Here is a 16,938-nt window from a genome sequence, read left to right as displayed (position 1 = left end):
TGAGTTTGGAGAACACCTGACAAGAGATCAGAGATCATTCCTTCATACAGAATCTCTACAGGTCCTTCAGATTCCAGCTGCATGTTGGTGCTTCTTCTCTTCAGTTCACTCCACTCATTTTCTTTAGGGTTCAGGTCAGGGGACTGGAATGGCCATGGCAGAAGCTTCATTTTGTGCTCAGTGACACATTTTTGTGTTGGTTTTGATGTTTGTTTTGGATCAAATGTCCTGATGGAAGATCCAACCACGGCCCATTATTGGATTTCTAACAGACGCGGTCAGGGTTTGAATTTTAATCTGTTGGTATTTGATAGAATCCATGATACCATGTATCTGAACAAGATGTCCAGGACCACCAGCAGAAAAACAGGCCCACAACATTAAAGATCCAGCAGTATATTTAACCGTGGGCATGGGATACTTTTTATCCATGTGTGCACCAAATCCATCTGGTGGGTTTGCTGCCAAAAAGCTTTTTTAGTTTCATCTGACCATAGAAGCCGTAACCGTTTGAAGTTCCAGTCTTGTCTGACAACTGAATATGCTGGAGATTGTTTTTGGATGAGCAAAGAAGGATTTTTCTTGAAACCCTCCCGAACATCTTGTGGTTATGTAGGTGCTGTTTGGTCATTTTTTTAGGCTTTCTGAGACTCAAGACTCAAATAATCTCTGCAAATCTCCAGCTGTGATCCTTGGAGAGTCTTTGTCCACTCAAACTTTCCTCCACACCGTGCATTAGGACGATTTAGACACTCGTCCTCTTCCAGGCAGATTTGTAACAACTTTAGTAGATTGAAACTTCTTAATTATTTCCCTGATGGTGGAAATGGGGATTTTCAATGCTTTAGCTTTTTTCTTATACCCATTTTCTATTTTGTGAAGCTCAATGATCTTTTGCTGCACATCAGAACTATATTATTTGTTTTTTTCTCATTGTGATGAATGATTAAGGGGATTTGTCCTTTGTGTTCATACATATTTGTACTCCTGTGGAACAGGAAGTCATGGCTTCACAATTTCATGCTCCTAGTCACCCTGGTGTGCTAAAAAATGTAAATGTGAATTGGAGTATTCTTCAGAGATATTTTACTCAGAAGAATTTCTAGGGATGCCAATAATTGTGGCAAACATGTATTGGAGAAAAAAAATTATTTCATAATGAGCTTTTTCTCCCATTTTCAATTCTTTTCTTTCAATGAAAGGTTAGAATCAAAAAGATAAACAATGCAGATTTTTTTCCACAGCCACCTTTGCTCATATTTACTCAGGGTGCCAATATTTGTGGAGGGCACTATACGTCTCTGGTGTCTCCAGAATGTGTCTGTGAAGTTTCAGCTCAAAATCCCCCACAGATCATTTATTATAGCTTGTCAAATTTGCCTCTAATTGGGTGTGAGCAAAAACACACCATTTTTGTGTGTGTCCCTTTAAATGCAAATGAGCTGCTGCTCCTGCCCCCTTTCCAGAAGAGGGCGGAGCTTTAACAGCTCGCACTTCAGTTGCTCAACAACAACAAAGCTGGAGAATCTCACTCAGCCAAAATGAGGATTGTCAGTGTTGGTTTTCAGCCTTACATTGTTCAAACCGGAGTCGACACTGACGGAGAGACTCAGGAAGAAGTTACAACTTTTAGAATGAAACTGGATGTTTCTGAATGATTAGTGGATAAATTTATGTAGTTGTTGTGGAGTTGATTCAACTCATCCACTAGCATGTGCCGTCATGTTAATCATGCAAATCCAGCGTTGAATTGAGCCTCGTTTGAGAAGCAGTCCAGTGTAAAATGACGACATGGCAACAACACTCTACTACAACAACTCTTCCTCTTCTCTAAAGCAGCCCAACATGGCCTCACCCTCTTTGTTGCGTGTTCTCGGTAAACTTTGGGGTTTGTGATGTCACCAACCCAGGAGGAAGCTTGTTGTAGTCCCTACCAGCTGTTTGTTGTAGTCCTTAAAAAGCAATTTCTGTAAAAGAAATGATCTCTCTTTGCATTGAGTGTTGTAGCTTTGCAGATGTTGTTTATGCTCAAACAGCAACATTACACACTAACTAAAGTTAAAAAAGTGAAATCATAATCAAGGACCCCTTTAAAACAAGCAACAGCCCATGTCTGCCAGGCTAAAAGCCGGTGTCATGACAAATCGGGTCCTCCCTTGAAATCGTGTCTCCCCAAGCTGTCAGTTAATGATTATCCTAAGTATATACGAATGATATTAATTTAAAATACCCATATAACTTACTAGATAATGCGTAAGAAAACAAATTAGTACATAAAAAAACAACTGAATGTAATTTCTAACACTTGATTAACTGTTAATTAATAAATAATAATTATACTAACCTATTAAAGTGAATAATGGAACATCATTAATTTGTTTTATTTATAACTGAAATATTTGGACATTTAACACTTAATTTAACACAATTACATTAAAGATTTGTGAATACATGTAGGGTAAGCAGTGCCGCTTTAAGCCTTCGCGGGGCCCTGGGCTGACGAACACAAAGTAGCACTCAATTCACTTTCACATGGGCTTTTGTACAGTACACACACGGTCCGTGTCATCACAAAAATTGGGCTGCACGTGGACGGGAGCATCGGCAGGAGCTTGTTGGATCTGTGTCGGGTCCATCGGTGAGAGTGGGAACTCTGATTGGATGTTAAGTTTAGCAAACAAGTCAGTGCATGAGAATTAATTCTCCATTTTAATGATGAATATAGACTATTGATACCTGCTAATATAGATAGTTAATTCCTTACATGCAAGCGCAGGCCTGCAGTCGGCTGTAGTCTGTGTTGTGTGTTCAAGCGCAGCTTTTTGGTCCAGACACAGCTGACGCCGACGCAAGGCTACAACACCAGGCTACAACAAACAACTTTTACTGCACACACTGCAACTGGCTTTAAAAATGGTGGTTGAAATAAAATGCTGCGTGAACTCAACCAATCAGCATGTTCGGTGCCCCACCCCCAAAAGTTCCTGAACTTTAAAAAAGTACTACTTCATAAGCAGGGACTTTCTGAGGGGGAATTTTTTACCTAGAACTTCATTTTGACCCTGGTTCCTGCGGTTGAAACAAACCAGAGTACCACCCAAAGTCCCTAGCTCCTAGGGAAAGTTCCAGAGGTGAAAACGCAGCTATAGTAATATAGACAGTGGGTAAAAAACGGCTCTCTCATAAGCCCCACATGGGAGAATCACAGAAATAAAGAGACCACCAGCAAGGAAAAGAGAGATGGGGGTGAGAGCTTTTTTCTTCCTTCTAGCCAAAATCACGGCCCTCAGGTCCAATTCCGGCATCCTCCCTGTGCGGTGCCTCTTCCCACTACTCCTCAGAGGAGGGGCTTGAGCCGCCACACTCGCCTTCTGTTCCTCCCTCCAGGAACTAGTTGCCAGAGAAGGACAAGAAAGACCAGAAGGCTTTAGAGAAGCCTGGACCCGACGAGGGATAAACTTCTTAAAGGCAGCCAACTGTGCTCTCGCCTCCCTAAACGTCTCCACCACCATCTCAGTGGCAGTGCCAAAAAGTCTGGAAGGCAAGACTGGAGCTTCGAGAAGGACGGTCTTATCACTTTCCCTGATGCCCAACAGATTGAGCCACAAATGCTTCTCCACTGCCACCACAACTGCCATGAAATGGCCAATTGAGCATTGAGATAGACCCTCGCCTTGGTCCAGGTCTTTAAGTAGGTCGACCTGATATGCCTGCAGCACTGTCATGGTATGCAGGGCACCACTGGCCACCACATATGATTTGCCAACCAGCCTCAATGTTGTCTGGAATGGTTTGGATGGCAGAATGGAAGCCTTCAAAGATGAGGATGTCCCCGGGGAGAGATAGCTAGCCAAATTCTCTTCAACCCAAGGCATCCGTCCATGGTCCTGCTCACACATCCCCTTGATATTCATGTAGCTTGAATTCGAAGGGACTGTGTGAGCAGAGTATGGGTGTTTACATAAATCTGCCACCTCTGTAATGTTTGATCAGGCTCCAGTCCACCAGAGGGAGCCCTCACCTGAATATTGAACTCTGCCACTTCCTGTTCCTGCCACATCAGTTCCTGTCTTGTCATTTCCTGTTACCCTGTATTTAAGCCATGTGTTTGCATTGCCACATTGCAAAGTATTGCCAGTTCACTGCCTTACTAAGCGCTTTTCCATGCGTCCGTTATTGATTATTGTTATGACTATTGCTTTTGCTCTTTTGACTCACGTTTTTGGATTACTCTTTTTTTACTTTGTTTTGGATTTGTCTGCCATTGGATTGTTTTGCCTGTTTCGACCTGACTACGAGTTGTGACTATTGTTTGGATTTTATGCTCAGATCCTTTCATAAAGAACCGCTTATGGAATCCACTCAGCCTAAATCCTCCTTACAACCACAGTGTGCAGGTCCAGAAAAAATGAAAGGCTTACCGGAGCTGGAGACTTATGACGCGGCAGATATCTCTCATCTAATCTACCATGGTAGACTTCGTGCTTCAGACCGGAACTTTCTAGACTGAGTTGTTCTCATCATATGCAGGGCTTTTATATGGGATTTCAGACCGAGCTGTTTTTTTCTGAAACTGACTCTACTTCTACTTCCTCTGGACTAGAAGTGAGCAAACTGCTCTTATCCAGCCCAGAGGTTGCCGCTATGCAGGAGTTAGTCGGAGAAGCAAGGGAACCCACTTCAAGCTCCATCTGAGATCCCCACTATCACAGTCATCGCGCTTCCTCAGCAAATGCAGGATGGAAACCACGGGACTCAGAGGCTTCACTCCCCGCACTCGTAAAGAGAGCCAAGCGGAAGCGGAGCTTTCTCACTGAGAATGTACAACAGTGAATGCATCCAGCCCCCTTGAAGGCTAAATGCAGATAACACAAAACTCGTGTCCATTTGCAGGAGCAATAAAGCATGGACATGGGAAACACATCTCTTAAACTGTTTATTCACCATTTCACACAAACAAGATAATCTGACAACACACAAGACTTCGCAGAAACAATCACACTGCTTTGTTACACAGCACACACACAAGCGGATTCCTGAAGACAAAAAAGCTGATGGAGTGTTTGCAGATGCCCTATTTATATGCTTAATGCAGCTCAGACGTGGCATGAATGGATTAACAAAACAATTATAATTGCATATATTATGATAACAGATTAATGTTTAAATGTTATATTTCTGGTTAATTAAATTAAATATGCTACTTTTAAATAAGAAACTAAAACCGCCAGTAGGTGGTGGCAAGTCACTGTCTTAAAGGGTTAGTTCACCCAGAATGAAATTTCTGTCATTAATTACTCAACCTCTTGTTGTCCCAAACCGGTAAGAGCTTTGTTCATCTTCAGAACATAAATTAAGATATTTATGATGAAATCCAAGTTTTTTGTTTTTTTTTTTAATCTGCCATAGAAAGCAATGAATTACAATCATTCAAGGTCCATAAAAGTATTAAAGACATCGTTAAAATAGTCAACGTGACTACAGTGGTTCAACCTTAATATTATGAAGCGACAAGAATATGCAGTTGATGCAGTGAACACAGCTTAGCACTTCCATCACTGCGGCAACTGTGTTACGAGACTGTTGAATAAACGTACTCCACCCGGCTCCAGGGGGTTAATAAAGTCCTTCTGAAGCGAAGCGATGCGTTTGTGTAAGAAAAATATCCATATTTAACAATATATGAAGTAAAATATCTAGCTTATGGATGCTCTTTCTTCAGCTTCATACTCATTGGTCCAGCCATTATAAAGCTTGGATGCGTCAGGATATTTATTAAAGGTGCAATATGTAAAATTTTCTGTCTGCTAGAGGCCGCTAAAGGCCTATTCAAAACAAAGGTGTAGCTTGATGACGCCATGTTTGAGCGCAGAATCTTGGGACATGTGGTAATAATCGGGATAGGACTCTGGAAGAAATCATCTTCATGGATGTGATTATTAACGTTACTGTAGTATGAAGCAGAGCAGGAGCGAGTGTTGTGGGAGCTGAACAAGGACGCTGGAGCGATTGCGCCAACACATGCCTCACGAGCAGCGGGACTTTTATTATGACAGTCGCCGGTGCTGCTTCTACTATTCCGGTCATGAGTATGAGGTAACACAGCTCTGTTTATCATATTAGATACATTTGAGTGTGTTGAAAATTATGTTATAACGTTACTCTGTGCGTTCGCTCGGCGGCTGCTGTGAGACACTGTTACACACTGCAGTAAGATAGATCGATTTTAGAATATCATATTAAATGCTGGATGACTTGTACTGATAAATGGAATGCAATTAATTTTAAAACGTATTGTATGATGGAGAAAAATGTTGTATTACTGTTACTAAAAATAAAGCTGCATCTGATTATGCTATGTTAGCTACTTGACAAAATAGTGTTTTTCTCTGAGGCATGGTGAAGCATGGTACTCGCAAAAAATCAAGAAAATTAGATTTAAACAATAAGACTAAACGTGTTGAGCTATATAACAATAATTAATTTTCTGTCAATAAATATATCAAACAGTTGTTCCCTTGTCTATTAAAACATGTAAATATTAAAGCGTCTTTGGTGTTTCCATGGTTTCTACAAAATAAAACCGGAAACCGAGGGTAACGCGGGAATGACGCAATTGACAGACGACTCCTCACACGTCCTGGAGCCTTGGTTAAAATTGCAATTTTCTCACAATTTACAAATGGTTGGAAACATTTGGGATATTGTAAGTACTCAAGTGAACAAAATATACAACACTGGCCTAGTGGTTTTTAGATATTTTACTGCAAAAATATTACATATTGCACCTTTATATAACTGATTGTGTTCACCAGAAAGAAGAAAGTCATATAGCTACACCTAGGAAGGCTTGAGGGTGAGTAAAGCTTGGGGGAATTTTCATTTTAAAGTGAACTAATCATTTAAAGTCTTAATGGGGCTGTTTAAAGTAGCCATATGTTCATAAATAAACTGGAGCAGACATGATTCATTATGTGTCCTTCTTGCTAGTGACAAGTTGCCCCGCCCTCGCGGCAGTAAACACGTCATCAGAGATGAGATGTTACTGAAAGAGGGCAAGGGAAGTTACTTTGATTAAATATTATGAGGAACATGAATAAAAAACAAACGAACAAGAATTATCGATTTATTTGATTTTATGGGTCACTTATATTCAGTGACCTCTGATGAACATCCCATTGTCAAGGACTTAAAGGTGATGTGTGAACACTTACGTTGTCTCTGCGCATAGTGTTTGTTTAAATTATTTCACTTCATTTCATCATTTTTGTAAAAACACACAAGTTTTTACAAAATGATCACTTTTTGATGTTTCCTCTTCACTGGAGGAACGTGTGGTGGCAGCAGATGTGGCGGGCGCGTTGTGACCGCTGCTGGGTGGGGACGCGCAGAAGAAGACGCTGTCCGAAGCGTCATTTCCGGTTTAGAGAACAGCTACCAAACAACAAAATGGAAGGGAAAAATAATCTGGACGATCTGGATGCTCGCCTTCAAGTTCTCGAAAAACGCATTCATGGAGAAAGAGGAGGAAAAAACAATAAGCCAGTGAAGGTGATTCGCCTCAGACACGCCTAAAGCGTGTTTGTGTGTGTGTTTCAGCAGTGTTTATTGTTGTTGACAGATCATATTCACCACATAATAGCATTCATTTTGTTGACGAGTTTAATGTGCATTAGTTGTGTCAGAAATTGCATGCTGACATGTGGTGGATGTTATGATGCAGTAGTGAGAGCTGTTCGTTTTGCGGGCGTGGCAGCTGACACATTACAGTGAAAAAAATGGGAAAATAAATAATTATTGATTTAATTAATTTGATTAAATAAATAGTCATTAAAACAATAAACATTTAAAAAATATATATTTAAATAAATTATATAGTTCCTAATCCTAACCCATGCAGTACAATATAATTTTTTAGAATATAATTACATAATAGAAACTAAATATTTTCCAAACAACATTTTAAACACATTAATAATATTAATTTTTCATAGTATGAATTGGGTCCTTATACATGAAAACATGTAGCTAACTTTTAAATTTTCCCTCACACAAGGATGATCATATTTGGGGGTCTTCGGCATTTAAAAGATAGAAAACCCTTGAACTTACACACAGACTAGTGCACATGTACCGCCACTCACTGAACATTCACATATAATATGTTTTTAATGTTGGCATGACGGAAGCCCGTTTCCACCAATAGTAAAAAAAACCCCACAAAAACAAAAACACCACTAAAAAAAAAAAAATTAATTGCGACTTTTTATCTCAGAATTCTGACTTTTTAACTTGCAATTGCGAGTTGTAAAGTCAGAATTCTGAGATATAAAGTAGCAATTGCGTGATTAAAAATTCAGAATTCTGAGATATATACTCGCAATTGCAAGAAAAACAGTCAGAATTGTGAGATATAAAGTCGCAATTGCGAGAAACAAAGTCAGAATATCTCTATCTCAGAATTCTGACTTATCACACAATTGTGACTTTATATCTCGAGTTAAAAAGTCAGAATTCTGAGATAAAAAGTCGCAATTAATCTTTTTTTTTCTTTTAAGTGGCGGAAACGGGCTTCCATAAGCTGCAATAGTCTTTTCTTGAGTGAAGTGGCTTTTCAAACATGAACAAATGTAGGGTGGGGCTTGATTTGTTCATGGGCAGTTGATTGGCTGGTTGGATAGTTGTGGTTTGCTGTTTGTGGATCTCATGTGAGTGACAGGTTGCCCCGCCCTCATGCCAGTAAACACGTCATCAGAGAAGAGATGTTACTGGAGGGGAAGTTGTTTTGATTAAACATTATGAGGCACATGAATTTATAAAAAAATATATAATATAATAAAGTAATAATAGTAATAATAATAATAAACTTTATTTTATATAGCGCCTTTAAAAGTTACATCTCAAAGCGCTTCACAGAAACATATAAATACAATAAACATACTTTAGAGCAAAATTAAGAGAGAAAGATGCATTATATAAAAAGCAAAACAAAACACATTTATAATAATAATCACTTGTATGCAAGCCTAAAAAAATAAGTTATAAGTGAAGATTTAAAAACACTTAAGTGCATGAATAAATTATTTTCTAATGAATACTGCAATATTCCATATAAATAAGAATTGTTAACTTTGATTTCATTGTGACTTTAAAATGGTTTTAATCAGTAAATCAGTCATGTGCAAGCTGTTAAGTTAAATTGAAATACATTTGTGGAAATAATTCCTGGTATTTGTGTGCAGCATAAGGGAGTCTGATGGAAACAATGTGTCAGAATAGCGGAATGTCCTGAGCGTTTTCTGAATTCTATTATAATTATTAGTTCATTCTAATTTCAAGTTTACATGGAATATTTGTAATTTAAAAAAAAAAATTTGTTATGCCTCATTCATAACAAACCAATGAAGGTAAAAAGTAGATCAAAAGTGGTGAACTCAGAAATGATTAACAAATGTTGGGAAGTACATGTCCATTTGCAACTATTCATATATAACCTGATTAACCTTTTGCTAGATTTATAATCTGTCTTTCCTTCCTTCCTTCAGTGTGCTGAGTCACTCATGAGGATCAGCGGCGCTCTTGCAAACACAGCAAACAAGAGAGAGCGCGTCAAGATCCTTCACAAGAAAAGTGAGAGCCTCCGAATGAATCAGCAATGGTTGTGATAAAAAAAATCCTATGAATGTTAATAATATGCATCATCACTACTGATCAATTTATATTTTCCATCAGTTGAAGATTTGCTGAAGTATTTGGACCCCCAGTTCACAGACTTCATTGCTGTGCCTGATGCAATGAAATTGGAGTTTATTCTAGCAGGTTAGTGCTTTTTTTTCACCCATATATACCCAACTGGTTTTGCTTCAGGACCCTGATTTTACATTGGACGTAAAGTACCATATTTGTGAATTGTATAAATATAAATCAGCCATTAAGGTCAAACATTGAAATTTATTAGTATTACTATGAACTACCATCAGCCAATGTGCACAATTATTAAATGACGTAAGAAAGTGCATAATTTTTTTTCTAAATGAATCTTGAATTTCAGTTGTGTCATGATTTTGGTCACCAATAATTCACTGCACAAAACACATTATATTTGGCACAAACCGTGAGTTTATTCTCATTGCATGTGAACTGTATTTTATTGTAGTCTGTATAGAATTGTAATTTTTTTCATGGTTTTGTAAGAAAGAGACTATGTTTTCTCCTTGCTTTTAAAAGCTGATAAGCCTATTCATTTTGTTATCCTGACTCTATAATGGTTAGTTGCATTTTATTTTTTGCATTTAGCATTTTTTTCCCCCTGCTGTCACATACCTGCAAGTTGGGATTCACCTATTGAGCACCACTGAAGTTTATCAGATGTTTTTGCAGAGATTTAATTCTTTCCTCCTCCTATATCTACAGAGGAAGAGTTCCTGCGTTCCCAGGCCACATTATTGGAGCAGGTGCACAATCTGCAGCCTCTTCTGGACAGTAACCACATTAAAGGTAAAACACTGACTATTGCTGTATTTGTCAAATACGTAAGTAGCTTTGTTTCCATCCACCTATTTTTATGCGTATTTTGGGATATCTGTTGGATTGAAATGCCAAGATGTGCATAAATTCTAAAAATGTGCATGAAATACTTATGCGCTCGTTTGAGTTGGATACATTTTTTATCCGATAAGAAAACATACGCATTAACTATGATGGAAGCAGATTTACTGAATAAATTCCACGATGCACATCAAAAAACAACTTTGCGTGATGAGACGGCATAACTGGACTAACCAGCGAATTGCACAGCATCTGAAATGTCTGAGCAAAATCTTTCGTCAAAGTGGTTGGGTATAATTACATTTAAGTGTCTTACGTGACTGCGTTCCCAAACAGCAGGCATCTGCCTCTGAAATGTGTTTATTGCGCTTCGTCTGCGCACTCTGAGATGCAAGTAATTTATTATATACAAACATTTTTATATACAGTGGCTTCCCCTACTTTTCTTAGTGATTATTAAGAATCAGTTTATCTGGAAGTGACGATTTTGTTCTCTTCGACTCACTGGATAGAAATGCTGCTTTGTTTACAGCGGGAGAGACGAGCGGTGAGCAAGTGGATTAAGTGCAAATAACATACCTGTGCCTTGTTACAGTAATTGGCGTGGAGAGACCGCATAAAAGATTGGGAGAATGAGACAGAGGTAGAGGAAGGGGATAAAGGGGAAGGGAGTGAGACAGCTGGAAGGGATTCGCCGACCCTGGGGCACGCCACCATCTGATCCTCCACCAGTTGGATGGTCGGTGGCACTGGACCCACTCGGCCGTCTTCCTTGGCAGACGAGTGATGAACTGCTCCAGTACCACAAGGTCGATTATGTGCTCAATGTCGCTTCCCTCAGCTAGCAGCAATTTGCGGCATGAGTCCCGGAGCTGTTGGGCCATCACAAAGGGTCAGTCGCTCTCGCCCAGATCCAGCAATCTGAACCACTGGCGATGTTGCTCTGGGCTTCGGCCGACCCGCTGGAGGATGGGATTGTGGAAGACCAGGAGGTTCTGTACGGGCAACTGTTGGGCAGCCACCTGCGCCTCCCCAGACAACAGCGGGATTAAACGCACTGGCCGTTGTTCACGTGGCCACCCACCGGCTTCTGCTGTTTTCTCGAAGAGGTCCAGGAAGGCTTCAGGATCATCCTGAGCCCCCATCTTGTTCAGTGGCAGGTGGGTGAGTGGGAACTGCTGAGCTGCGGCTTCACACCAAACCTCCCGGTTCATCTCTCGCGGTCCTCCTGTTGCGCTTGGATAATGGCCTGGAAATGACGCTCCTGGTCACTCCTCACATCCAGAAACGCTTGATGCTGTTCTTGAGATGATGTCTGCAAATGGCGTGGATGAAGTTTTGCATGACGGCGACGGCTCTCCTGCTTCCTTCCCGGGTTTCGGCACCAATGTAACAATGTTCTATAATAGGAAGGAAGAGGACGGGGTCGGCTTAACTGCTGCTGGTGGCTTTTATTTAAATTCTTCTCACTCAAAACACGTCCGAATCCAATGTTAGCTTCCTGTCTCATGAGATACTTTTATCTGATCGATTTTTGAAGGAAGCATGGATGTATCCTAAGCTGCCTTTGATATCCTATGCTTTCCATTCTGTGACAGTTGAGCTAGAAAAATAAAGATGGCGTCCGAAAGTTATGTTTGCTGTCAGTTTGTGTATAAATGTACGATTTTGACCAACATATTTCAATTTTGATATTATTTTTATCGAGAAATTACTACTGTAGTAATTAAATTTGTTTAGTTCTCACCAAAGCTCGCGCTATATTGCTGTAGATCATTTAACCGTTACGCTGCCTCAGAAGTCTGTCTGAAATCAGTTTCGTGAGGTGCTTTCATGCAAAAACGCTGCTGTACAAGTCATTCTCTTATAAGATAGCGAGGCAGCAAGACAGCTACCTAGGTTTTCGGACTCAGCCCCAGTCTTTTATGCGGTCTCTCCACGCCAATTACTGTAACAAGACACAGGTGTTTGTTATTTGCACTTAACCCACTTACTCACCGCTCGACTCCCAACTCTCTCTCCCGCTGCAGACCTCTCTAAACCACACCCCCCTCGCCACAATGCAATATTCCAATTTTGTGCATAAGTTAAATTCGCAACTTTGGTTGTAAACATTTCTTGTGACTCTTCTTTCAGTATGACTGAGGTTTTGTATTATTAACAACACTGTGTTTTTTCGACCCTCTCATCTTGTTTTTACAGCGGTTCCAGACTTGACCACCAAAGTGCAGCGGTTGTCACAAATTCACATTCAACAGCAGGTAACAAAAAAATATTTAACTTATTTTTTTTCTACCTCCATTATCTTCTGTGCTCTTTTCTAGGGGTGTGAGAAGTATTGAGAAAATGTACATAAGTTAAAGTACAGGTATTCTGTCCAAAAAATCTACTCAATTAAAAGTCTACATTTATTTGTGCTTCGAGGGATAGTTCACCCAAAAATGAAAATTCTGTAATCATTTACTCACCTTCAAGTTGTTCCAAAACTACATTAATTTCTTTCTTCTGCTGAACACAAAAGAAGATATTTTGAAGAATGTTTGTAATCAAACAGTGGATGGACCCCATTGACTTCCATAGTAGGAAAAATATACTGTGGAATTCACTGGTGACCATCAACTGTTTGATTACTGACATTCTTCATAATATCTTCTTTTGTGTTCAGCAGAAGAAAGAAAATCATTTAGGTTTAAAACAACGTGAGGGCGAGTAAATGATGGTTTGAACTATCACTTTTAAGTATTTAAAGTATTTTACATGTTCATCTTTGTTTAGTGTGTTATGTTTCTGTTTGAGCATGAAAAAGCTCTGCAAAGTTACAAATTCAAAGGGAGTTCTTCTCTATATCAGTGTCATTGTTTCTGAACTTCCTGAAACGCCTCTGTTGTAGTCTTGAGTTTTCTTCTGTGAACGAACAGACAATATTCCTCCTTTAAATAATCCCCACCCAAGACATGCACAGAATAAAGGCGCGGGGCCTCACAAGTAAAATACAGATTCCAAAAAAATAATAATTATAGTAGTGAAGCATTGTTACTCAAATACTTCTTACACCTCTGCTCTCTTCATATGCACATTTGCAGGTGGATTGGAATATGGTTTTCTTTGTTAAAAAAAAAAAAGGATAAGATTATATATGTCTATTAGCATGTCTATTTCACCATACTAAATGATTCCTGGTTGACTTCCACAGGACCAGAATGAAGAATTGTCTGCTGAAGTGAAAAGGCTGTTCGAAGAATACAACAAAATGGTATCCTTACTTGCGCTGAAAGTTAAAAAAGACTCCTGCTTTATTATATTTGACTGCTTGTCATGTGTTCAGAACTCCCTGCAGCTAAAAACAGCACACAATAAGCTCATTTTTGAACATGAAATCTTTCGCATCAATGCCTTACTATCCTTAACCTCTTCACAGATGTTTCTTTTATCAAAACAGTTTTCACAGTGGGATGAAACTCTTCGGATGCTGGAAGGACCCAAGCAAGGCCAGCCGATAGATTAGGACTGTAAAGCTTAGGTTGATGGTTTATTGTAAAATGTTGCATTTAGCACTCTTCATTACAGATATGATTAATAAAACGGCACTGTCATTCCTAAACATACCTTGTTGTATTTAAGTGTTGTTTAAGGCTTTTGCCTTCCCTTGATCTTATACAAATATGCTCCACTTACTGTATTATCAATAATTAAATGCTCTTTACATTTGTGTTTACAGAAATACATTTAATTCTCCTCTGAAGTAAAAAGTTGGGGAACTCGTTTAGCTTTTTAATTTATTTATTCCAGCAGTTGTGAGGATGATGTGCATATGAAGGTGGCTTTTTACTGCCTTTACAAAAGTTTCACTTCCTAAATTACCATAAATAAACCATGAAAGTACCGCTGTAGTATTTGTCTTTATTTTATCTAGAATTTACCTTCTTGCATGTTCCTTGAGGTTCACTGATAATGTTTTATGTTACACTTTTTTATATTTATATATATATATATATATATTATAACACATACACACATGCTGGTCATATAATTAGAATATCATCAAAAAGTTGATTTATTTCACGAATTCCATTCAAATGTGAAACTTGTATATTATATTAATTCATTACACACAGACTGATATATTTCAAACGTTTATTTCTTTTAATTTTGATGATTATAACTGACAACTAAGGAAAATCCCAAATTCAGTATCTCAGAAAATTAGAATATTGTGAAAAGGTTCAATATTGAAGACACCTGGTGCCACACTCTAATCAGCTAATTATCTCAAAACACCTGCAAAGGCCTTTAAATGGTCTCTCAGTCTAGTTCTGTAGGCTACACTATCATGGGGAAGACTGCTGACTTGACAGTTGTCCAAATGACAACCATTGTTACCCTGCACAAAGAGGGCAAGACACAAAAGTCATTGCAAAAGAGGCTGGCTGTTCACAGAGCTCTGTGTCCAAGCACATTAATAGGTGAAGGGAAGGAAAAAATGTGGTATAAAAAAGTGTACAAGCAGTAGGGATAACCCTGGAGAGGATTGTGAAACAAAACCCATTCAAAAATGTGGGGGAGATTCACAAAGAGTGGACTGCAGCTGGAGTCAGTGCTTCAAGAACCACTACGCACAGACGTATGCAAGACATGGGTTTCAGCTGTCGCATTCCTTGTGTCAAGCCACTCTTGAACAACAGACCATGTCAGAAGCGTCTAAAGACAAAAAGGACTGGACTGCTGCTGAGTGGTCCAAAGTTATGTTCTCTGATGAAAGTAAATTTTGCATTTCCTTTGGAAATCAGATTCCCAGAGTCTGGAGGAAAAGTGGAGAGGCACACAATCCACGTTGCTTGAGGTCCAGTGTAAAGTTTCCACAGTCAGTGATGGTTTGGGGTGCGATGTCATCTGCTGGTGTTGGTCCACTGTGTTTTCTGAGGTCCAAAGTCAAGACAGCCATATACCAGGAAGTTTTAGAGCACTTCATGCTTCCTGCTGCTGACCAACTTTATGGAGATGCAGATTTCATTTTCCAACAGGACTTGGCACCTGCACAGTGCCAAAGCTACCAGTACCTGGTTAAAGGACCATGGTATCCCTGTTCTTAATTGGCCGGCAAACTCGCCTGACCTTAACTCCATAGAAAATCTACGGGGTATTGTGAAGAGGAAGATGAGATATGCCAGACCCAACAATGCAGAAGAGCTGAAGGCCACTATCAGAGCAACCTGGGCTCTCATAACACCTGAGCAGTGCCACAGACTGATCGACTCCATGCTGCTCCGCATTACTGCAGTAATTCAGGCAAAAGGAGCCTCAACTAAGTATTGAGTGCTGTACATGTTCATACTTTTCATGTTCATACTTTTCAGTTGGCCAAGATTTCTAAAAATCCTTTCTTTGTATTGGTCTTAAGTAATATTCTAATTTTCTGAGATACTGAATTTGGGATTTTCCTTAGTTGTCAGTTATAATCATCAAAATTAAAAGAAATAAACATTTGAAATATATCAGTCTGTGTGTAATGAATGAATATAATATACAAGTTTCACTTTTTGAATGGAATTAGTGAAAGAAATCAACTTTTGATGATATTCTAATTATATGACCAGCACCTGTTTGTGTATATAATATATTTATTTATTCTGGAACAAGAACAAATGTAGGGCGGGGCTTGATTTCGTCTATGGGGAATTGATTGGATGGCTGTGGTTTGCTATAGGTGGATCTCATGTGATTGACAGGTTGCTGCGCCCTCGCACCAGTAAACATGTAATCAGAGGAGATGTCACAAGAGTGAGGGGAAGTTATTTTGATAAAAGATTACAAGGCACATGCATTTTAAATAAAAATAAATAAATAATTATGAGCATGGATAAATGTATTGACTATAAATATAATGACTATAAATAATGATGAAGAAATTATATTTTCATTAAGAACAACAGTTTATATGGTTACAATTATTTAGATTATAAAATAAGCTATTATTTGTCAGTGTTTAAGAAAGTAAAAACAAAGAAAACTACATTTAATTCTATTTACGAAATGATTAGGAGGCAGATAATTTCATTTTATGCATGTGGAACTGTACAGAAAAATAACTGTATAAGACATCTCATTATCACTGAAATATAATATTTTTATATCAATTCCACATGTTGTAAATCTATGTTTAGTTTCTTTGTGGTTTTATATAGCCTGTTCGACATATCTTTACATTGATCAGTCTAAAAACGATCTAGTACATATATTACTTTATAAGAAACGCTTTGTTTTAGACATTTTATCAGCTGTTCTCCAAATCTGACACCAGAACGAGCGCAGAATGAAAGTGTGACGTGGCAGGAAAGCCCCGCCCATCATACTGTGAAATGGTCACGTGAAATACAAACTGGCCAACAGGAG

The 16,938-nt window shown here is 38.9% G+C and overlaps 1 protein-coding gene across 1 annotated transcript; it reads left to right on the top strand.

The window, feature by feature from the left end:
* The first annotated feature begins 7,391 nt into the window (after window positions 1-7,391).
* Window positions 7,392-14,426, top strand: dctn3 (dynactin 3 (p22)). Its single transcript, XM_067391982.1, has 7 exons — window positions 7,392-7,551; window positions 9,546-9,630; window positions 9,733-9,819; window positions 10,414-10,497; window positions 12,751-12,809; window positions 13,742-13,801; window positions 13,967-14,426. Exons 1-7 carry the CDS (start codon window positions 7,450-7,452, stop codon window positions 14,051-14,053), a joined length of 564 nt encoding a protein of 187 aa, XP_067248083.1. The 5' UTR covers window positions 7,392-7,449; the 3' UTR covers window positions 14,054-14,426.
* The last annotated feature ends 2,512 nt before the right edge of the window (window positions 14,427-16,938 follow it).

This window comes from Chanodichthys erythropterus, chromosome 2 (assembly GCF_024489055.1).
Source record: "Chanodichthys erythropterus isolate Z2021 chromosome 2, ASM2448905v1, whole genome shotgun sequence".
Lineage (NCBI taxonomy): Eukaryota > Metazoa > Chordata > Actinopteri > Cypriniformes > Xenocyprididae > Chanodichthys > Chanodichthys erythropterus.
This window is presented reverse-complemented; position numbering and strand designations above follow the sequence as displayed.

Excerpts from the sequence above, each read along its gene's own strand:
- dctn3 (XM_067391982.1), top strand. The coding sequence starts at position 7,450 with ATGGAAGGGAAAAATAATCTGGACGATCTGGATGCTCGCCTTCAAGTT. Across the intron at positions 7,552-9,545 it reads AAAACAATAAGCCAGTGAAG|TGTGCTGAGTCACTCATGAG; the intron begins GTGATTCGCCTC and ends TCCTTCCTTCAG. Across the intron at positions 13,802-13,966 it reads TCGAAGAATACAACAAAATG|ATGTTTCTTTTATCAAAACA; the intron begins GTATCCTTACTT and ends ACCTCTTCACAG.